The sequence below is a fragment of the Periplaneta americana genome, chromosome 14 (assembly GCF_040183065.1).
Source record: "Periplaneta americana isolate PAMFEO1 chromosome 14, P.americana_PAMFEO1_priV1, whole genome shotgun sequence".
In the NCBI taxonomy this organism is placed as follows: Eukaryota; Metazoa; Arthropoda; class Insecta; order Blattodea; family Blattidae; genus Periplaneta; species Periplaneta americana.
This window is the reverse complement of record NC_091130.1, coordinates 80066533-80091778: the sequence shown is the minus strand read 5'-3', so window position 1 is coordinate 80091778 and position 25246 is coordinate 80066533. Positions and strand designations below refer to the sequence as shown.

The following is a 25246-nucleotide window of genomic DNA, read 5'->3' as shown; positions in this document are numbered from 1 at the left end:
TAAAATAAATTCAATTACCTGTAGGCCTACTTCATTTAAATTCGGTTATATCTGTTACTAGAACTATAACACATCAGAATAGACGCTGCAGAGATGCAGGTTACTACGAGAGACATTCAATAAGTCAGTATCCTGTAGCTCTGAAATTTATTGTTATTAATTTATACTCACCTACTATACACATCCTTCAACACCATCCATGACCTACTTCTCCACATAAGAACCTTCGATGTTGAGGCTTTTGTTGTCCCAACTTTTGAATGCCCTCGTCAAAGAATATATGGATCTAACTATACACTGCTGTTGACCTGTCTATCATTTTGAAAATGGCGATCTTTCAATTTCTTCTTCAGTGCTGGGAAGAGATGGAAGTCGCTAGGTGCCAAGTCAGGTCTGTAAGGTGAGCGTTGAAGGCAAAGACGTTTTATGGTTGAAGATGCTCCCAGTGAAACCGTACGATTTGGCGTTCGGTTTGGTTTACAGTGTGTGGTCGAGTATTGTCATCAAGGGAGTGGTGGCAGCACTGGTTGCGTACTTCAGCAGCAAAAGTAAGCTCCGTATTTATTAAACAATTCAGAGGTAAAACAGTATTTTAATTGAAAAATATTAATATAAACTAAATATTTAACTTTTTTCCTACAGTTACATATATAAATTTCATAAATACGTAAATACTAAAATAGTTATAATTGAATATTAGTTCCTAGACTCCCAATCAGCTGATCCGGCCGCCATATTGAAATTTAATAGTATCTGACCAGTGCAAAAACCACTCTGACTCATTGTCACAATAGTAATTAATTGTATTTTTGCTGTACATATTTATAGTTCATAATATTGAACTGTTGTGAAACTACTTGTAAACAGCAAAATATATTAGGTCAGAGGTGAAGTTAAATCAGGGGCGTATTTTGCGGACTACCGGGGCTACCGGCGGTAGCCCAAGGAAATTACAAAAGAAAAAGTTTATAATATAACATAATGTAATAATTTTGTATTATTAGTTTTACCACAGTAATTAAAATTAAGGTAATCGTTAGATTTATATGCACTCTCTGCTCTCGAAAAGAAACAAGTTGTCAAGGCAGCATTGCTGCAGAAACCGCTGCTATGAGGGGTAGCCTGTGACCGTTCCGCTAACGCTGTTCTGTCACACAACTGCCCGTCCCCCTCTCCCTTCTGTTTCCATCGTGCAGTGTAGGCCGGGTGAGTTGCCGCTCTCGTGATCGGTTTCTTCGCAGGCGCGAAGCAGCAATACGCTTAGTACGCTAGCTCATCAATGTGATTGCGTTCTTGCAGTGCAGTATTTTAAATTTGTGATTTGTTCGAGTGTCTAAGGGTTATATTAATTGTTAATTATTAAGTTTTTAATTTCCCAATTAAGTGATATTGTGAAAAATATGGCAGAACAAGTTTCTGGAGAGGTTTGTGTTGAAAATGACTGTGTAATAGAAGGTTTATTAAAAGTGCCTTTTAACCGTCGTACATACAACGAGAAAGTTGAAATTGTGAAAATGGAAAGACCAACTCCTGAGTTAAATTTGTCCATGGACGTAAAAGAAAAACAGCGTGAATACACACGCCATTTCACTTCAACATCATATGGTAAGTGGAATTGGTTGTGTGGGAGTTCTAAACTGTCTAAACTATTTTGCTGGCCATGTTTGTTATTTAGCCGCGAAACTAATGTGTGGTCAAAAGAGGGGTTTTCTAATATGAACTCCCTTCGAACGGCAGTCCTAAAACACGACATATCAAAAGCTCATATTTGTAGCAGCATGAACTTTGCAAACTTTGGGAAGACAAGAATTGATTTACAGCTAGATAAGCAAAAAGCTCTACACATCAATCAACACAATGATCTTGTGAAAAAAAATCGGGAGATTTTACTGCGTCTTATTAACGCAATCTGCTTTCTAGGAAAACAAGAATTGGCTTTTCGGGGTCATAACGAGAGTGTGGAATCAGACAATAGAGGAAATTATATTGAATAGTATAGTATAGTATAGTATAGTATAGTAGTATAGTATAGTATTTATTAGCTGTCGTTATAGCAAAAGCTAATGACATTGTCAAATTACACGTGTGAAATTATAGTGCAAAAATGAAAATTATTCTATTACAACACTAAACATAAAACAAAATGATCACAAATACTCCTTAGAGTTTACAATTGAGAGTCAAGATTATCAAAATTAGGCTAATATCTAGATGAAAATTGTAACACACTGATCACAAATATTGATTTGATTAACAATTTATGAGAATTTCCTAATATATTACAGAATAATAATACAATTCAGAGAAAGAAACCTAAAAAATATCAACAGCTTGATTTTCTGATTCAAAATATTCTTGTACAGAATAGAATGGGTTTCTAAGAAGCCACGTTTTCACTTTGACTTTGAATATGTCAAGTGACACTTCCTGTGCTTCCTGTGGAAACATGTTGAACATTCTACAGCCCAACATGTTAGGACTACTTTTAACTTTGGATAGTCTGCAAAATGGTATGTCCAGTTTTTCTTTATTCCGAGTATTATACTCATGTTTATCCATCCTACTGGTAAAGCCATAAAGATTTTTCTTGATGTAAAGAAGGAGTTCCAGAATATATTCATTCACAACTGTTAAGATGGACTCCTGTATGAACAGTGGTTTACAATGTGCTTTGCTTGGTTCTTGTGTGATAATTCTTATTGCTTTCTTCTGAATGAGTAGGACTTCAATAAGTTTATTGCTGTTTCCCCACACCAGGATTCCATACTTCAATATGCTATGAAAAAAAGCAAAATAAACACTTCTTAGGTACTGCCCGGGTATTTTATCTCTAATTCCTCTTAAGAGATACAGGACTCTGGACAGTCTCCGAGAGATGTATTCAATGTGGCAATCCCAGGTTAGTTTTGTATCAAGATGGATACCAAGTAACTTTACTGCCTTTTCTTCAGACCCTTCTTCTTTTTTCAATGACAAAATTAATTTTTGAGTCTTCTCCTCGTTTAAAATTAACTTATTTGCTCTGAACCATTCTGCTGCTTCCAAAACTGTATTTGAGGTTAGCTGACGCAGTTCTGCTGCACTAGTCGAACATGTTATAAAAGAAGTGTCATCTGCATATAATGTTGATTTGGCCATAGTGTTATAACTTAAATCATTTACAATAATTAGGAATAAGAAAGGTCCTAAGATGGAACCCTGTGGGACACCATGTTGCACTTCTCCTTCAAAAGACCTGATCCCTTGAATTTCTACTATTTGTTTTCTGCCAGACAGATATGATGAGAGGAGATCCAACTCCCTTCCATTTATACCATAGTATTGTAGCTTAAGTCTTAAAATGTCATGTGAAACGCAGTCAAAAGCTTTTGTTAGGTCGCATAACGTGATCTCAGAGTACATTTTATCTTCAAAACCATTGTATGCTGATTCCAGCAGTGATAAGATAGCATCAACTGTTGTTCTACCTTTACGAAAACCAAACTGCGTATGACACAATAAGTCATTTCCTTCAAAATAATTTGCCAATTGAGTCTTCATTACACATTCTAACACTTTTCCGAAAATAGGAATAATAGATACCGGTCTATAACTACTTGGATTCTCTTTCTCACCTTTCTTGTATATTGGGCAAATCCTCGAGTATTTTTGACTATTTGGAAATATCCCCATTTCCAGACAATCGTTGATGCACACTGTCAATGGATATACGATATAATTAATCACTTGCTTCAGGAAATTATTGGATATTCCATAAATATCTTTGCTGTTTGATGCTTTCATTTTGTTCACAATATTAACTATATCCTCACATGACGTATACTGCCATTTGAAACCTATCTCTGGCACTTGCACAGGTGTGCTTGTTAGAAGAACTTCTGCTGTTATATGTGAAGAACTGATCTCTGAAATGATATGCTCCACAGATTCAAGAAAATACCTGTTCATTTCATTGGGTTCAATTGGTATATTTTGATTTTTGACACCTTTGTTACATTCTGTCTTTATCAAGTTCCATGCAGCTCTACATTTGTTGTTGGATGATTCAATGAAAATAGCATTTCTCTGTTTTTTTTTGTTTCTATTAATGAATCTTTGTAAGTTTTCCTTGCTTTCTTATATTCAACTCTGTCTTCTTCCTTCCCAGAAAATTTATATATGGACGACAGTATTATCATCCTATTTTTCATATGTTCCAGTTCCTTTGTAAACCATTTGCTTTTGTCGTGTCGTACTTCTGTTCTTTTAATCTTCATCACTTCTTCCGGAAAATAATAGTTAAAAAGGTCAATAAAAATATGAAAAAAACCATCAAATAAATCACCGCCTCTGCAATTTCTATAGTGAGATTCTAAACTGGCAATCCAATCTTTGTGCTTCACTTCCCTAACGAAAAACTCAATACCTTTTTGAGAGAATACTCTTCTATAAATATAACTGTTTGAGATATTTTTATCTTGGTTGTCAGGCAGATTAAGTTTCCACAGGATTGCCACATGATCAGATAACCCGGGTTCTACTATTTCTACTTCAAATTTAGAGTTTATATTAGTTATAATATTGTCTAAGCATGCAGCTTCTCTTGTTGGACTAAAAACTGTACAGTAGCATCCATAGGATCTCAGCACATTAAGCAAATCTCTAGAATTTTTAGTGTTCAATCTTATATCTATGTTAATATCACCACCTATTATTATATTATATCCTAACCGCTGACAAGACAGAATTTGTAAGCAGTGCTCAATGCATTCAAGAAAGATTTTAAAATCACTGTCAGGTGTTCTATATATTGAAATAACTACTAATCTATATGTAGGTAACACTACTGCAGTTACCTCAAAATGTTTTTCATGACATATGTTTCCTAAATCTATGATATTAAAATCAATATCTGATCTAAGAAACAAACAAACACCACCATGTAATGAATTAACTCTACAATATTTGTTAGCAAGTTTGTAACTGTCCATATGCACAAGTTCAATTTCATCTCTTGACATCCAATGCTCACAAACACTTAACACATCAATGCATTTGGAAATCAAATATACCTCCATCTCTTCCGTCTTTTTCTTGAAACTTTGTACATTATATTGTAAGACATTTAAACTCTTACCAAGATTATCACTTTTCACTATTTCACCACTGAAATTTCCTCCAAGTCACTCAGAGGAAACTTCTGTTTGTAAGTCTGTTGAGTCTTCAATCCGATCAGGTCTAAGTCTGCCAAAGAACTCCGTCACCAGGCAACCATGTGGCCACATTTCTTCCCGGAAAATATTCTGGAAATCCTTCTCTTCTACTTCCACATGGAATGAGGAATAGCTATTGTAACGCGTTTTCAGCTTTGTCACCTTTAGCTTTTGGAAATTTTCTCCCAGGAACTGTGTTATGTCCCTAGCTGTTACATCTGGAGCAATTCTGCTCAGGAAGATTGCTTTTTTCTTTGGCTGTTTTTCTACTACTTTTATAATATCTCCTTTATTAGAGCCACATAGGGTCTGTTTTTCAATTCTTCGTTGCTTCTGTTTGCGGCTTACTACTTCTGTCCATGTGTATTGCTTTTCTTCCTGGCCGATTCTTTCTCTCTGTAGATTGTGTTCTTGGGCAGCAGCTGACGATTGAGCAGACCGTGATGCATCAGATCGGAGTCTTGTAGGCAGTGAGCCAGTGACCTTACTAACCTCATTTCGACTTACATCTGATTTTACTTCTTGGATTTTATCTTCAAATTCAAGTCTTAATGCCATTATAGCGTCATTCAGCTTACCAACTTCCTGATTCATGATGTTTTGCAGGGTTTCAACATGTTTCAACATCGCCATAGTCTTGCAGCAGGCTAAGCACAACCAATTCAAACCGGAACTTTTATTTCCACTGTTAAGCAGCCTGATTTCATGATCTTTTAAGTCCGTACAAGCAGAGTGAAATTGTTGTTCACATGGACCGTAACAGGTTATTTTGCTATCCTTTTTCTTCATAACAATTGTACAGCGTCCACACACATGTTCTTTACCTGCCGCCATAACTAACCTAGTTCCTTAAGTGAATTTGACCATTTACTGGCCAATCATCTTGAGAGTTCAACAATATTTCGTGGTACTTCTCCTGCAATTCAGAATGACTTAATATTTGCTATAAGTGGGGTTATGATAAAGAACATAAAATCTGAAATAGAAGAAACACCTTTTGTGGCCATTGTTGTTGATGAAACAAGTGACTGCTCTAATCAGAGTCAATTGTCCACTGTTTTAAGATACGTCGATAGTACTGCCAATGTTCAAGAACGGTTTATAGGATTCACAAATGTCAGTTGGGACAAAATTGCTGCTGCTTTGTTTCAGCATGTGGAAGGTGTTATAGCAGAATACAATGTCGGCAGTAACTTAATTGCACAGACATACGATGGTGCTTCAGTTATGGCGGGAAATATTAATGGCTTAAAAACAAAAGTTCAAGAAAAGTATCCTCAAGCACTATTTGTCCATTGTTACAGCCATGTTCTCAATTTAGTTTTGCAACAAACTACTTCATCCATTCCAGAATGCCGCATTTTTTTCAACACTGTCAGGTTTAGCTGCATTTTTCTCATCATCTCCTATAAGATCAGAAAAACTCAAGGAATTTATGAAACAGAAACTCCCAAAAGTTGCACCAACTACATGGGATTTTACATCTCGGCTTGTAAATACAGTGAAAGAATACAGAGAACAACTCACTGCTTTTTTGAAAATATCATTTGTAATGACTCTGAAGAAAACTGGGATGATGATGTAATTGTGCAGGCTCAAGGATATTTGTATTTTTTCACACAGTTTCAGAATATATTTCTTCTTGAAGTCTATGCTAGAGTGTTCGCACATACAGATGTGCTCTACAATATTCTTCAGACAAAAAGTCTAGACATAGCATACTGCTTGCAAGAGGTGTCGAAGTTAAAAAATACTATATCCGAGTTCAGACGTAGTGGGTTTCCGTCCATATAGAGTAATATGGAAAATGAAAATTCTTCAGACAATACAATGGAACCACCATTAAAGCGAAGAAAAGTAGATGATGAATTGAAATACAGGTAGCTGTACTACAGCATACTAGATCGTATGCACATGGAAATTACTAACAGATTTTCTGATTATGGAAAGCTTCAGTTCACACATCTTCTAAATTCTCAAATTTTCTGCTTATAGAGAAAACTTCCTGAATGAGGCACTAAACAAATTATTTCAGTCCTATAACAGTCACTTTGATCAAGTGCGTTTGAAAAATGAATTAAGTGTAATATATTCAGCAGAAATCTTTGATTTTTCGAACAAACATATCCATGAAATATTATCTGCCATATATGAAAACCAGCTGAACCAAGTTATTCCTGAAGTCCTTAAATTGGCAACATTAATTGTGACAATACCAGCTACGTCAGCAACGGTAGAAAGAACATTTTCTGCGTTGAAGAGAATAAAATCCTACTGTACATCAACTCATACACAAGAACGTTTATCCGGCTTGGCACTGATGTCCATTGAAAAGTCATTTCTACAGAAACTTCGCAAGCGGCCCAACTGTAATTTCAATGATGAAGTCATCAAAGTATTTTCGTCCCAATCAAGACGTCTGGAATTCACATATAAATAGGTAAGGCATTTTATTATAGGGATTTTAAAATATATTTTGCGTAATAATAGGGTCAGTGGTAGCCCAGACTCTTAAACCAGTATACGCCACTGAGTTAAATGTAAGAATAATTTCGTGTCTTATTATAGTCTAGGCCTAATTTAGTTTAGTATAGTATGGTAAAGCTTAAAAGCGTTTGTGCTAGTGTCATGTGCCGTGTGAATAATACAAGTGAAGTGAAGTGATATATTAAGAGGTAAGGTTAAATATAAGAATAATAATATAACTTCATGTCGTGTTATAGTTTAGGCCTAATTTAGTTTAGTATAGTAAAGTCAAAAAGTGTATGTGCTAGTGTGAGAAATAGAACATTAGTGAAGTGAAGTGAGTGAAGTGAAAATGTTCATTATGTCAGATAAGTGTGGTGCATGTCGAAGGAAAGTGTGTCAAGGTGTAAATTGTATACAATGTAATATATGGTTTCATTGGGACTGTCCAAATACTAATGCTGAAAATGTAAATAGTCAATGGCAATGTAAATATTGTAAACAGATATTGTAAAGGAACAGGCGGAAACCATCACCCATTTACGCAGACAATTAGAGCTTGCTAATGAGGAAATTGCAGCCTTGAAATCTATAAAGCCTAAAGTTAGAAGTAAATCACCAGAGTTTAAGGTGGTCTTTAATCAGAAGCGTAAAGGGAAGAGTTCCAGTGTCCCTAGTACTGCCACTGCTACCTCTAGCACTGAAGTGGAACTGAGTAACAGATTCTCTGTTCTGGATTCTCTAGAACCTGAATCTGATGCTCCTTCCAACTCAGTATCGGAGCCCAAGCGCAGGAAGAAGATACTTTTGTTAGGTAGCAGCCATGGTAGAGGAATAAGTCAACGGCTCCAGGCTTCATTTGGTGAGAAATATGCTGTTACCAGCTTTTTCAAACCCAACGCTTCTCTGTCCAATGTTGTAGGGGATCTATCTGCGCTTGCTGAAGATCTTGATAAAGAAGATCATGTAATTATAGTGGGGGGTGCAGGAAACAGCCTAGACAGGAACCTTAATTATTCAATTGATGGAGATATATACAACATTGCACAGAAGAGTGACCATACGAATGTGGGTTTTGTGAACCTTTTCCAGAGGCATGACAAGCCATGGATGAATAGGAAGGTTGAGAGTGTAAATCTGCGGATTGACTTGGCTTAGTTGGAGAGGGACATGGCCCACATTAATATTATAGACACATCCTCCATTGTAAGAGAGGAATACACTAATCATGGACTGCATTTGAATTCTCGAGGCAAGGACTCGCTAAAGCGACTCATTGCTGACAATCTTCAATGTGACCATGGCAAGTGTGGCAATAAAATTCCTGTTGTAATCCGTCATAGGGCTTGTCCTTTTTTAGGGTAAATAAAGTCAAAATAACAATTATAATAATAATAATAATAATAATAATAATAATAATAATAAACAGAATCAACAAATCGTAATACAATCAACATTCAGTGTATTCCATCAGAATATAAGAAGTATAAGAAATAAGACTGATGAACTCCTTGCATCCTTAGTTTCCGAACATTTATATCCGAATGTGCTATGTATTACCGAACACCATATGAAACAACAGGAAATATTGTCTCTCTCACTGGAAGGATATAAATTAGGTGCTAGTTACTGCAGACAAACTCTTGAGGATGGAGGCGTGAGTATATTTCTCAAATCTGACCTTAATTTAAAAAATATTGATCGTTCACATTTTTGGAAAGATAGGGATTTAGAAATTTGTGCTGTTGAATTAGAAAATGAAACATATAATTTCATTATAATATGTCTATATAGAGCACCATCTGGAGACTACGAAAATTTTATTCATTTATTGGAAAAGGCACTAGAATACTTACAGAAACTGAAATGTGAATGCATTATTTGCGGAGACATCAATGTCGATTATCTAACAGAAAGCAATAGGAAAGATCAACTAAATTCACTGCTAGCATCTTTCAATTTAATTTACACAGTAAACTTTCCGACCAGAATACAAGGGGATTCAGCTACTGCAATAGACAACATATTCATTGGAAAAGAAAAAATAGGTATATCTCAAACAACCCCAATAATTAATGGTCTTTCGGATCATGATGCTCAACTCCTAAGTATAAATATTAACACATCATCAAAAAACCAACTAAAGTGAGATTGAGAAATATAAACAAGGAATCATTAAATAATTTTGAAATAAATATTAAAAATGAAACATGGGAATCAGTATACAGTCGAAGTGATACGAACAGTAAATTCAACGAGTTTCATAAAACATTTCTAAAAAATTTTGAATCCAGTTTTCCTGTAAAGTATAAAAATGAAACAATATGTAACAATAGATGGATTACACAAGGTATTAAAATCTCATGCAAAACCAAGAGATCATTACACATACAGAGCAGAAACAGTAATGATACAAACTTAAAACAATATTGTAAAAATTATTCAAAAATATTACACAAAGTAATTAAAAAAACTAAAGAATTACACTATAATACAACAATACAAAACTCTGATAATAAAATCAAAACAACTTGGAACATAATTAAAAAAGAAAGTGGACGATCAAAAAGTAAAGTAACAAACTATACCCTTATATCTAACAATACAAAAACGTCAGACCCAAATGAAATTGCAAACATATTTAACAAATATTTTCTTACAATAACTGATAACCTCAACATCCCCCAAGATAATGTTACTAACAGTTTAGATTCTTTAACACAATATTTTCCGACAAAATTCCCAAATATTCAAATATTTCCAACAAACAAACAAGAAATAATTGCAATTATTAAAAAATCTAAAGTCAAAAAACTCCTCAGGGTGAATAACAAGCAAAATATTAAAAGCGAGTTCACATATTATAGCTGGGCCATTAAGTTATTTATGTAACTATTCAATGTTCAATGGTATATTTCCCCAGAGATTAAAATATTCAGTGGTTATTCCTATCTTCAAAAAGGGAGAAACAACGTCTCCAGAAAATTACAGACCCATATCACTTCTACCAGCCTTCTCCAAAATCTTTGAAAAAGTAATGTATAAAAGATTATATCATCATCTAGAAAGATACAACATTTTAGTCCCAGAACAATTTGGATTTAGAAAAAATAAAGGCACAGAAAATGCAACATTTAGTTTAACAGATAAAATTCTGGAGGCAGTTAATAAAAAATTACAAGTTGGAGGGATTTTCTGTGATTTATCCAAAGCATTTGACTATATAAATCATAAAATGCTGCTAGATAAATTAGATTATTATGGAATTAAAGGTGTTGCACACCAATGGTTTCACTCATATGTCATAGATAGGAAACAGAAAGTTGAAATCAATACAACTATGAAATCTGCATTGACATGGGGAACTATTAATAATGGAATTCCTCAAAGATCAATATTAGGTCCCCTACTTTTTCTAGTGTTTATAAATGACCTTGCCCCCTAAGAAGAGATGTAGGTCATCCCATATTATTTGCAGATGACACAAGTATAGTAATTACAGCCAATAACTCCAAAACATTCCAATCTTCAACAGAGGAAATTCTCTTCAAAATATGTGACTGGTTCTCAGTCAATAAATTGGTATTAAATTGTAACAAAACTAACATAATTCAATTTCAATCCTGTCCAAATTCAACGTTGCAAATTTATAGCGCAATAATTAATAATAGATCCCTATTAGAAACAACAACAACCAAATTTCTTGGCTTAAAAATCGATAATGTGTTAAATTGGAAAAATCATATTAAAGAAATTACCCCCAAACTAAATTCAGCTTGTTTTGCTATTAGATCTATGCAAAAGATAGTAAATATCAATACCTCAAAAAAAAAAAAAAAAATACTTTGCATACGTACTTCCACTCGGTAATGAGTTTTGGAATAATATTCTGGGGAAATTCCACAGATACGTAGTAACAGTATATTTCTATTTCAAAAAAGAGTAATTAGAATAATAGCAGGTGCCAAATCTAGGGAATCGTGTAGGACTATTTTAAAAAAACTACAAATAATGCCCATGGCTTGTCAGTATATCTTTTCATTAATAGTCTTCCTCGTATATAATCGTGAAAACTTTGTAATTAATTCAACAGGTCATAGCATAAATACACGTCAAAAAATGACTTTTATACTTCATCGGCAAGTCTATCGTGCTATCAAAAAGGAGTGCGTTATATGGCAGTAAAATTTTTAATAGCCTCCCTATCGATATAAAAAATGAAACTCAAAACATAAAATTATTTAGGGCCAAATTAAAGAAGTACCTAATTTCTCACGCCTTCTATTCTGTAGGTGAATTCATGACATTCAATAACACTTCATGAAATTAATACTAAAACTATGTGTTGTACTAGTAGACAACATTGTAACTCTCGTCTTTATATATTTCATCTAGACTGTGACTATAAATTAAGATTTTATAATAGCATTAAGTTTTCTGACTTGTTCCATATTCTAGCTGTAAGCATGTATGAATACCATGGAATGTTAATAAATACAATACAGTACAAGGAGGAAGACACCTCGGGTGAAGAGTCCAGGGTGCTTGTGAATTTCTTATAAAAAAGATTGGTGACTGTGATCCACATGATAATATAGAGTACCAACAGTGGGTATCAACAGATAGAATGGATTTGACAACAATTACCTCTACCATAACAGAATTCATTGAAACACTCACAAGCAAACTAGAAAAGTTAATACCTCTTTTGTACATTGCAAAATCTCTGTCAAGTTCCTTACAACACCGAAAAGAGACTATAAATGATGACACTACAATAATGCTGATGGTCTTCAGAGAAAAATACTCTTTTGTCAACCAAGATGAGGTACAAGGATATCACTGAAACAATGGTTACTGTAGTCTGCATACTGTTATGTAGCCTACTATAAAGAAGAAGAAGCTGAGACTGAATCAAAAATTTCTGTGTTACCAGTATTTCAGATGATATAATAACATGATGTTTCTTTCGTGTTCAAAATGCAAAAATTAATGCTTCCTTATCTAAGGAACATGATACCAAATTTGAAGTACACAGAATATTTTACAGATGGTAATGCAGCTCAGTATAAGAACTGTAAAACTTTTCTACAATTGTGCTACCATAGTCATGACTTTCAGGGTCTGAAATGCATGTAGGCCTAGTCATTTTTTGCTACAAGCAATGGCAAATCACCCTGTGATGACATAGGTGGTACACTAAAGCGCCTCACTTCAAAAGCAAGCCTACAGAGACCTCTCAGAGAACAGATCATTCAGCTGAAGCGATGTATAAATTCTGTAAAGTTTCTCTCACAGAAATAGAAGTATTTTTTGTTCCAAAGGAAGAAATGGCTTCTGAACGACTTCAGCTGAATGAAAGATTTAAAGTGCAGTCACTATTCAGGTACTCCCAGCATGCATCACTTTGTACTCTTATCAAAAAATGAAGCAGGAGGTAAAAGATTAAGTGTTGATGAGGAATACAGCATAGTTGCTCACATCAACATCGACATCCCTTGTGACTACAACTGGTGTGTCAACAAGTACGTTGCATGTGTGCATGACTCTCATTGGTATATTGAAATAGTTGAGAAAATTAACACAAGAAGGCGACATATCTGTAAAGTTTTTGCACCCTATGGACCATATCATCATTTTACTGGCCAAGAAGTAATTGCTGTGACGTGCCTTTTCAGCATCTTTTGCGTGAAGTTCAGTTAAACATTATTACTGGCAGAACATATCACCTTTCAAAGGAAACTAAAGAACTTGTATTTCCAAAATGGACAATGTATCAAAACGAACATGCATAGCTTTATGGTCAAGAGGCACAGCTCAACAGATTTACATTATGTGTTGATTGAATTTCCCACGTTTGTTGTTGCTTATTTTTTTCTGTTTTACTTAATTGAACAAAAAATACATATATGGGTTGTGTAGAGTTTCCAGGCTTGTGCCGCATTGTCTCAGTTACTAGAACTAACATTTTGCTCACAGTAAGAAGTCTACGCCAACAAAAAACACATATATTAGAGTCTTTTGATTACTATTTTATTATTAGAAAAGGTGACATTAAGCACATACAGAAATGTAAACACTAATGGAGTTGAGGTAGTTAGATACATTAAACTTAAATAGATAAATTTTTTTTCAGCTTTCTTATAAATTCTCCAAAACAATAACAGGCCTAACTAAGATTGTTGTGTAATATATTTCAAAATTTGAGACACATCTATGATGGGGCAATGTCCAAATTGTTTATTTTTCATAAAAAGTAGAAATTTACTTTTTTTTTTAGTGTTCGAGCTCTGTTTAAAAATTAAAAAAAAAAAAAAAAAAAATAGGCCCAGAGCTCTGACTATGCTTATTATATCAAGCAATATATAAACCATCAATAGGCAAAAAATCATTTCCAACTTTCTGTGGTTGAAAAAAGTACGGTATATGATAGAATTTGTAAATGGTTAAATCAAGAGCATTAAATTAATATTATCAACAGAGTCATACCACATATAAACAAACAATTCTAATAAGTTGCAAGACAATCTGTGATGGTGGATGACATTTTTTTTTTAAATTGGTTGAATTCACATGGAATGACCCATTTGATTTCATACCGTACAACAATAATTCTAACAATTATTGTTTGTATGCATCTGAAGTCTGACTAGTGTAATATGTAGCTAGTCGGCGATGTATGCAATGGAGGAGGGAAAGGCACTGGCCAACCTACCTCATTATCTCCTGGCCTAGTTGCCTCATAATTGGTGCCTTCTTGGTATCACTTGTGAGGTTCAGACAGTAGACTAAACAACAATGTTAAGCTTGTATAGGTCTACTATTATGAGCAAAACATTTAAGTTGCGCAAGTATTTGTAGTGGGTCTTAATTAAGGGGGCGGTCAGGTAGCTCAGTTGCTAGAGCAGCTGGCTATGGACTGGAAGGTCCGGGGTTCGATCCCGAGTGATAACGGGATTTTTTTCTCGTTGCTAAACTCCCAGACCGGCTCCGAGGTTCACTCAATCTCCTAAAAAATTGAGTACCGGGTCTTTCCCGGAGGTAAAAGGCAGTCGGAGCATGGTGCCGACCACACCACCTCATTCTAATGCCAAGGTCATGGAAAGCATGGGGCTGTACCTCCATGCCCCTCAAGTGCCTTCATGGCATGTGACGGGGATACTTTTTTACCTTACCTTTACCTTAATTAAGAAATGGTAATTATTTACTTTAAAGGTACCGTGGATTTACCGTATTTGACTCGTTTTATTGGTAACATCTGATCGTGGGGATTGTGTTGTACTGTATTTCGCCCTGCACCGGCGTGTATTTTCGTAAATAATGCGAGTTAAAAGTTAATTTAGGTTAGATGACAACTAAGTGACATGAGGCAGAGGAATGTGACAAGGTTACAGTAGGTTAGATGAGGGGATAGGTAAGTTGATGCCGTTAAAGTAAACAAATACTAAAGCCTACATTGTGAAATCATTCGGATAACCTGGCTACATATGCATTGTATATCTCTTAGAAATATAAAGAAACAACTACGAGGAATATGTGAAAAGATTTCAATGATTGAAAATAATTCTTAGTCATACGTTCCTTAGATATCCCCTCAACTAAACCACTAACCTCATCACATACCTTGTAAAAGACCAGCGGGCCCTCGCTAATTATCTTATCATGGAACAAATTTGTGGCAAAACTGTTTACATACATATAACTGTGGATCACTGCAACTGTTCCCTTTCATTTTCTATGTTATCGGAGGGAGTCATTTTACAAAGTGCTACAAAATGGCATTCCTTGCCTTCTTCAATGTTATAAGTGATTTTTGTGCTGTGGAGGTAGTGTATAATGGTAGTGTTAAGTCATTGTGAATTTTCATATCAATTCGAAATGGCGTGCCCAAACTTGAGAAGTAATGGAAATAATATTCAAAACAAAATGAACAGAAGATTAACTATAGCATAACAATGTTTAATCGAATTGTTGAGTGAAAGTAATTACTATTTAACTGCGACAAATCAGTTTCATATAGCTCTAATCTTAGCCAACCCGGTGACTAATTATGACTGTTGGGATATAATTTTTTGTAAATCTCTATAGCCTAAGTACAGTTTCTGTCCTTTCGACAAAAAACACTCTAAAAACTCCCAATTTTTGTCCCATAAATTAAAACACTTAGAAAAAATGAGCGGAAAGCCTTAAAATGTCGAAAAAGTTCAGGAGAAAAATCTGAAAACTCCCATTTTCGCAAGTAAATTCAAAATAAAAAAGAAGAAACTTCAAAACTACATTTCAATTTATAATAACGATAAATTTAACATTCCTAAGTTAATATAATCTCTCCATGAAAATATAATGTAACAAGCGCCCACGCATCTCTTCTCCATCCTTACATAACTATATGCACTAGCGTCGTGCATTACAGACCGCATGTTCGGTTCAAATTTGTCGAGTATGGCGAAGTTCGATATTCGCCGATGTTCACTCTGCAGAAGGAGGCCTGTCGTGTTTGTTTCACCTAGTTATAAAAATATTCGTTGTCCTCTACTCATGCTTTAACCGCTTAAGAATTTTAGCACAGATCTTTCAATTAGATTTTCATATAAAATAAGATGAAGTTTTTAATGTCTTGGTTGCCTCTCTCATGTTCGAACATTGCAGGACACTAATATGCACCTCATCACCAGAACTAAAGTCAAAGTGACAAAGAAAATGGAATATCGCATTAATGTAACGTCATCGAATATTGACTTATAGGAGGCAGGATCTTGTGCGGGACTGTTAATAAAAACCTAAACTAACCAAACCTAACTTTCGTATATGCAAAATTTGTAACCAGAGTACGAAGGAAACTCCTTGATTTGATCTGCAATGTACACACGAAAATAAATTCACGTAAAAATCACGCCACTCACTCCATGACAAGTTAGCATATGCGCCACAGCGAATCGGTCTCTGTTCTCTAATAAACATCAAACATAAAATGGCTGATCACCACTTCCAATCGGCCAATATCCGTAAGTACGTAAACATAATAAAATCAAAAGTACAATTGAATCAGGAATTGCTTTCCGCTCATTTTTTCTAAGACATTAGGAATAAAAGTAAATCCATGGCGCTACAGTCCTGAGGGGCCAAGACCGACCAGCCGGCTGCTGGCCTCACGCCCACATGCCGAAGCAGAGGTGGACGATCATCCACCAGAATGGAGGTATCATGTGGTTAGCACGATGATCCCCCCATCCGTTATAGCTGGTTTGCGAAACCGGGTTTTCGCTAACTATCGTAGCTGCCTAAGTGCATCACCATGCTTGGTGGGCACCGGTCCCATACACTGGCCGAAATTTCATGAGAAAATTTCTTCCCCCATCACATTAGGAATAGTAATCGAAAAGTTTTAAAACATTACTTTCATAAAAAAAAAAAACCAGTAGTCTACTTATAGATAATTACCTAATTTTTTGTTATATTCTATTTGAACAATAATCTGAAAAAGCTGAATTAGACATGGAAACCATAGCCTACGTGATCAGAATAAATTCGGTCTACAAAATTTACAATAAATAAGAATGTGTTAAATATGTTTTATAGGCCTGCCTGCTATTAAATATTTAATGACAAGGCGAGTACAAATTTATAAGCTCAAATAACATTATTAACTTACCAAAACTTTTGAAGAAAGAGACGACTACGAATTAACTCTGGTATAGATACACTAACTAATGAACGGGGTTTAGAAATCAACCCATAGGGACTTCCAGAAGTTTGTAAAAAATAGCACCAATCCACCAACTACTGAATTGCGATAATAATTCAGTGTAGAGTTGGGTCGACTCCTAAACGATTCGTTCATTTCGATCGACTAATAATAAAGAATCGTAAGAATCGGTTCGTGGTATCAACGAATCGCCAGCAGTTCAAAAGAATAATAACAAATCAGCACGGTATCGTAACCCACGATTCTATTTACTTGTTTGAGGTAACCTGTCGGCGGTCATTTCCAAACCATGCCGAATGCTCTGGAGCAAGCAGGCACAGAGGATTTACGTTATTTTAACAAGGTTGGGTTAAATAAAATAACTGATAGGCCTAGTATATTTTTAAAGTTCCGCGTGATTTCTCGGTGACTGGGTAACTTGGGTATAAAAGAGGCTAGCTGAGAGCACTTCCTGTCCTTGTCATTGACTATACTACATGGCCATGACAGGAATCTGATTGAGAAGTAGAAGTTAGCAGAGTGCACTCTATCTACTCTTCCTCTCTTTGTCTTTTACTGCAAGTGAGGGCAGAGGCTGGGCGCACACTTATCTAGCAAAACTACTTTAAGCAGAAACGTTTTTGCTTAAAGCTGTGGTCGTCAGCACTCGCTGAAATGGGTAAAGGGTATTCGGTGCAACATCATATGCCCTGTCGTGCAGCAGGCACAGAGGGAAAGAGCATACCTGCCAGCAGCTACGGATGCACCATAGTGCAGTCTCTTATCCGCGGGTAAGTGATGCTTGCCCGAGGGTGCTCTGTGCTGATACCGCTGGCTTAAAGCATAATACGAAGGTTTTAATGCATGCACGATTAGATGTCCACCCGGCACCCATCCAGAACAGTAAACTATCGATACGTCTACCGTTGTGGCTGAGGGGTTAGCGAGTCTCGGGTTCGATTCCCGATCCGGACGAGTTGCCTGGATGAGGTTTTTTCGAGGTTTTTCCCATCACTCCTATGGATGAATATCAGGTAACTTTATCAGGCGATTGGAACCCCACTTATCTTCGCCACTTCCCTTCCTCCCCTATCCTTTCATTTATCATCCCGTTACTTTTGGTTTCAGATCGCTCTACATGCGGTCCTCCTAAGCTGCTGGCTCTCTCGACCGGCCTCCGTGGACTGTATCCATGCGATGATGAATAACTTATGCAACGGAACCCGGGACAGACCTTCTCGGAGGAGGACTTCCGCCTCGGATCGTTAAGGGAGCCTTGGGGGGGTTGCCGAAGCAGGATTGGTACAGGGACTCTGTTGGCTGTAGGGACCAGTCGTTAAGGGGATCAAGTGGTAGGTCAGTGCGCGTAGAGGATCGATGGGCACGCAACCCATCTCATATAGGGCGGTGTACAACAGACTTCAGGTCGTAGTACGTGGGATGTTCCCTCGCTCCCTTCTAACAGGAAAAAATGCTATCAGTACGCTAGATTATTGTTTAGTTCGACTTCCTATTCGTAATGACATTTGTATCGTCTCTATTGTCATAGACACAGAGCAATGATTATTTGTTTCACCTGGCAGACTGGTAGATTACTCTTCATGTTCCTACCGAAGTGACATCTCTAGCAGCTGCTTTATCTACTAGCCAACTGACAGTACAAAATAAGTAGGTAAATTTAAGTAGCTCATTTTGTTTCTACGTCCAGTGTAAAAAATTAAAAATTTATAAATCTTCTCACCATTCGTGAGCTGCCACAAGGGACAAAGAGTACTTAACCACAGAAATTTTTACAAGTTCATTGAACCATTGATTTTGTTTTAACAATGAAATTCCTACAAGTACATAGCTACAATTAATTTTTTTTTAGATTAGTGGACATATAGGCCCTACCTATTTTTAGAGAGGTAAGTGTTACGAAAAAGTAAAGAATGCTACTGAACTGATTTCGAATATAGGCGATTCTTCAGGAGAGCAATTGATCCTTTCAATGCAGTTAAAGTTACTTTCGGAATAATAGATGTAGGTATTCCAAGCCTCTTAAATATATATTTCATGAAGAGAGTAGCGGTACCTCTTGCTCCAACCAGAAGTCCGATTACTTCAAGCTCTTTTAACTGGTATTTTTGGAGGTAATAGGGAATGGTAGGATTGTAGATATTATTTTTTTCATTATCCACTTCTGCTGGCTGTTCCTCATCCGTTTCGAAACGCACAGTCGGATCAATTATATATCCAGATCTTGTAGATTCCTTGAAAGCTATTATATCTATGCGCCGTGTTCTGCCAGTGACGGAGAGACCATGTACTTCTTCAAAGGCGTTGTAATCGGCATCTTTAAGGGCAGTGGCTATAATTGATCGTACTTGGTGGTGTCTAGCGTTTCGCAGAGCTTCGCCGTGCGGACAGAATCCCAGGACGTGTGCAAGAGATTCAACCTCGTTGTGGCAATGCCTACAACGGTTGTCCTGAGATCTTCCCGGCACAGCACGTACTGCAGCAGCATTTCCAACCATTTTAATGGCATCGCGCCATTCGCTGTTGGAGAGTCCTTCGTGTTTACAAATCCATTTGTTGGCACCAGGATATTGTTTAAATAAAACTACGCCTTTCCCTTTTTGTGGATGACGACACCAAATATCAAATTCTCTGTTCCTCAGAAGGTTACGAATCTTTGTAGCATTTAAGAAATGTTCATTCTTATGAAATAGGGCATCTTCTGGAACAATGTTCAGAGATTGGGCACATCTAATGCTCTCCTCATGAACCTGACGTGTTTGTATGATGTATGGGTTTTGAGATTTGTGTAAACATCGAAGGGCATTAATTTGTTGTAATAATGCTTCCCATTTTGTTCGAAAAATTCCTAGTCCTCTGTACTTCCTGGGACTATAGACCATTGCATCAGGAATGTCTGTAGGCAGATTCAGTACCTCTTTCAGTGCACTTTTTATTAATTTGTCGGCGTCATCCAAGAACTTTTTTTGGTATAAGTGCAGAAGGGATGGTTTGAAATTGATATATTAAGGAAGGACAGATGGAGGAATTTAGAACACAATATTTTTGGTCTGCATGAAGAAAAGGTGACGAGGTAAGAGTTTCAAGTTTATTATTTAGGTCTTTTAATGTTGACTGGGAATTGAATTATAATTATATAATTGGGTTATTTTACGACGCTGTATCAACATCTAGGTTATTTAGCGTCTGAATGATATGAAGGTGATAATGCCGGTGAAATGAGTCCGGGGTCCAGCACCGAAAGTTACCCAGCATTTGCTCGTATTGGGTTGAGGGAAAACCCCGGAAAAAACCTCAACCAGGTAACTTGCCCCGTCCGGGATTCGAACCCGGGCCACCTGGTTTCGCGGCCAGACTCGCTGATCGTTACTCCACAGGTGTGGACAACTGGGAATTGAAAACTATTGAGTCAGAGAAGTTTACTCCCAGATAGCGAATAGAGTCGTTTGTGCCAATAGATTTAATTTCAAAATCAGGATATATAACTTACTGAGATTGTGTCCGACAAGCTTACCTTTGGAGATATTTATAATTACGGACTTATTAGGATTCAATTTTAGCCCAATGTCTGTAAATCTTTGATAAGCCATTCTTGTCAGTTCAATAGCGGAAACGTCGTCTTTACCAATAATTACGGTATCATCGGCAAAGCCGAGAACAGTTAAAGAGGCAGTCCTGGTACAAGTTCAAATCCAAAAGTTGATGTTATTGTCTGCTCGCATAACTCATTTAAAATATGATCTGTTGCTAAATTATATAAAGCTGGCGACAGAGGAGATCCTTGCATGACTCCTTTCTTTAGAACAATGTACTTCTCCGTATCTTTTTAAGGTAATCTCGGATTTCGGGCCAGACTCGGGTGATAATTTATAAGCTAATCTCGGGTCGGGTTCGAGTCTGGTTCAGATTGGGCCTAAAAATTTCGGCTCGTGCAGACCTCTATAATCTATAATGCAAAGAACTCACAGAACTTATTTAAACGAAAGCTGGTATTTATAATTACAGTACTTGTAAAACGTAATGGACGTAATGGATTTATATACTTCCATTAAGAAAACTTTATGTCAGCTAGGCTGTAACAATCTCACACCACAACAAACACGTCATTAGGGACAGCTACATATTGCAAGTGCATGCGCACAACCAAATGTTTTGCTTTCAAACATTGGTCAGTGTTTGTGCTACGAGCAGCTCCAGGTCTACTCAAACTTGCTGTATCGTGCTGTTCCGGTACAGCGTTTTTGCTTTTTGCTCAATCATGCTTAAACTTGCTTAAACATGCTGTACAGTATTTTTGTAATCGTGCTAGATAAATGTACGGCATTTCTATATTAATCACTGAAAAATCATGTTTAAGTATGTTTAAGCAAAAGCATTTTCGCTTAAAGCAGTTTCGCTAGATAAGTGTGCGCTCAGCCAGAGAGTTAACCTCCTGAATCCTGAGAGTATAGTATACTATATGCTTATTATACTTCATACATGATTATGATATAAGATGTATGTATCGCCAGAGACCCGAAGTATAGTTTAATATACCTGAATTTGTGTCCTAATTGTAACCTGTAGAATTTTTCGTTATGTCAGTGACTTTTTTTTTTTTGAAATGTAGAATTATATCGAACTTTAAAAATAAAACACAAATGTCTCAGGACTCAGGAGGTTAAGGGTTGGGGAAGGATAGCAAATGCTTGGTAGAAGCTATCGAAGATGATAGAATAGAAGAGGTGGTGTCGCCAAGCTGTAACCCCACAGTCTAGTATATACAGTCACAAAGCTCAATACTTAGTAAATATGCTTACATAGGTAGTTGCTAACCACTAGGATCGCTAATATCACCTCATTACAGACAATGCGAAATAGTACCGACATGGTCCATTGTTCCTAGTAGCCTCACAACTCAAGCTTCGTGACTGTATATAGGTAACTCCATCACTGGACTCATAGCGATGACGTATCTACATGCCTCAGACAGCTGCACAACCGCGTAATTTATTAATATAATTACATCAGTACATTTAAATAGACTACATTATTCCAAGCTAATATTATAATCTTTAAAATACTGGCATCATGTGTTATACTCTTTTAATAATTTGTAATGGTGTGAAATTTGCGGCATTATATTGATTGAGAACGTATTTCAGATGAATGTTAATACTGTTCATTAAACACGACTTGACTATCCAAAGTCTGTTAATGACGTGGGTAGATATAACAGAAAATTCATATAAAAATTGGGGTTACCGCACACAACACGCAATAGAAAATCCATTTTATAGATACCGACATCTTTGGACATTTTTTTGATGTTCTGCATGCTCATAAATTCTGACGTTAATTATCTTTTGGATAAAGGGTAGGTATATCCTCCCGATTGGAGAGATCAACAACGTTTTCCGTCAACTTCTAGATAGTCAGAGGGAGGATGATTTAAATATGCATATAAGTTCACAATCACACATATTAGTTGTCGAAATCGAGCTTGTCGAAATGAGCTTGCAGAACAATATTAGTGAGGATTATAAATAATGATTCAACGTGCTTAATTCTAGGCATGAACATGGAAGAACAAAATATAGCACTTGATCTGCTGGCAGAGTTGTGTTCCAATATGAGCGTGAAAGAAAAATCTAAAGTTTTGGCTCTTCTGACAGATTTTCTCATATCCACTAGGAAACTTAAAGGGCTGTAGAAAGACTCCAATCAGATTCTTACACTTACCTATTAGCTTCTAAGTGTAATCAGGACGCTATTGAAATTAATTTTTCCCTAACAAAATGCTTGTGTCGCTTTTACGACTATCCTTTACCAACTGTAGCTCCAATGGTTTGTCAGTATATATTTTTTTCATGAATAATCTTCCTCGTATGTAATCGTGAAAACTTTGGAACTAATTCAATAGTTCATAGCCTAAATACGCGCCAAAAATGACTTTCATACTCCATCGGCAAGTCTATCCTGTTATCAAAAAAGAGCGCGTTATATGGCAGTAAACATTTTTATTAGCTTCTCTATGGATATAAAAAATCAAACTCAAAAGATAAGATTATTTAGGGCCAAATTAAAGAAGTAGGTCTACCTAATTTCTCACGCCTTCTATTCTGTAGGTGAATTCATGACATTCAACGACATTTCATGAATATTCCTGTCTTGTATGAAGTATTGATACTAAAACTTTGTGTTGCATTAGTAGGCTATATTGTAAACTCTACTATATATATTTCAACTAGACTGTGACTTTGATTAAGACTTTTTTTTCGTTTAACATGTTCCATATTCTAGCTGTAAAGCGATATACGAATACTATGGAATGTAAATAAATTCAATACAATACAACGAGATTAAAATCCCTTCTATTTTTGTGACAGGAAAAACAATTGTGTAAATGATAAAAATATCACTTTAAGTGCAGATTTCTTTCAACTGAAGACGAAAATGACCACATATTGAGAGTGAACGGAATTACACAACACAAAATGATAGCGTGTCAGATTACAGATATATAGGAAGATGAATTCACATCACTGCAAGCACTGGACAGCTCACAGAACAGTTCAGCTCACAGAACAGTTCCAGGAAGAGCACTCCCATGTAAACGTCACTGTAACTCAGAATCCGGAAAATAAGGAGCTACTTTAAATGCTTGAAGATTATACAGCATACGGATTTAAAAAAGAAAGAAAGAAAGAAACCCCTGATATTTCATTCCATTACGGTAAGTCCATAGAAATTTACATATCATGATTCATCATCACCTCAATCACCACTATCATAAACTTTAATCAAAATTTAAAATCAGTTACATGAACACAAGGCATCTATTCTACAACATTCAAAGGGAAATAACAAAATTTACTTTCTCCGCTAACACTGATAATTAAAATTACTTAAATAAATAAGTTGATTATCCATCAAATTTGATTTATTCTCATTTCAATGTTTTTTTTTCAAATTGAACAAATGTATAAATAAACATTACTGAAATATTATAACAATAAAATTGCAAAATTTCTATACTTCTTAATTATTTTGTCATTTACGATATATGTTTACTTTTATATCCCCCATATGAAAATTAAGATTTTAAATGTTGTTCTAGCACTATCCAAGGGCCATTTTCTTTAACATGTCAGAAGAAACTGGACCCCTTTTAGAATAGTACGAATTGCAGTGCGCCGAAAGATTGCTTTACTTTTTTCTTCTTCGTTTTACAAAATGGAGTAGGGCATAGGCTTATTTCAAATTTTTCCTTTATACGTAAATAATACTTTTTCCATTTTTCTGCTAAACGTGAAGCTTAATGTTTTCTGCATTCAGTTTTCGAATAACTTCAGTACTTTTTTATTAGCAGGAGATATTTTTGCATCCTTTCCCAAATTACTATGATTACATTGTTGAATACGTTTGTCCTTAAGGGAAGGAATAGGTGAAATTACTAAATCTTACAGTTTTCTTTTTTTTCTCAAAGACCAAGGACACTAGAATAAAATTATGTGACACGTTTCCTTAGTAAGATGAAATAAAAGGCAGGAATTTTTTTCAACGTGATTTTCTTTAATTTTCGACGTGTGGAATCATTTATATATTAATTAATTAATTAATTAATTAATTAATTAATTAATTAATTAATTAATATATAAATGGTTAATTAATTAATTAATATATAAATGGTTCCACACGTCGAAAATTAAAGAAAATCACGTTGAAAAAAATTCCTGCCATTTATTTCATCTTAATAAGGAAACGTATCACATAATTTTATTCTAGTGTCCTTGGTCTTTGAGAAAAAAAAATTAAAACTGTAAGATTTAGTAATTTCACCTATTCCTTCCCTTAATATTCTTCCGATATTTTCTCATCCATTTTCGTTTTCTCCTTCGCTCTT

General features: G+C 35.6%; 1 protein-coding gene across 1 annotated transcript in view; it reads left to right on the top strand.

Annotated features, from left to right (window-relative positions):
- Positions 1-404: 404 nt before the first annotated feature.
- LOC138713495 (peptidoglycan recognition protein-like) overlaps positions 405-25246 on the top strand; it is a 57753-nt gene continuing 32911 nt past the window's right edge. Inside the window, exon 1 of the mRNA XM_069845660.1 lies at positions 405-548. Coding sequence (XP_069701761.1) covers positions 437-548 — 112 coding nt within the window. The 5' untranslated portion in view covers positions 405-436. The remainder of the gene's footprint in view (positions 549-25246) is intronic.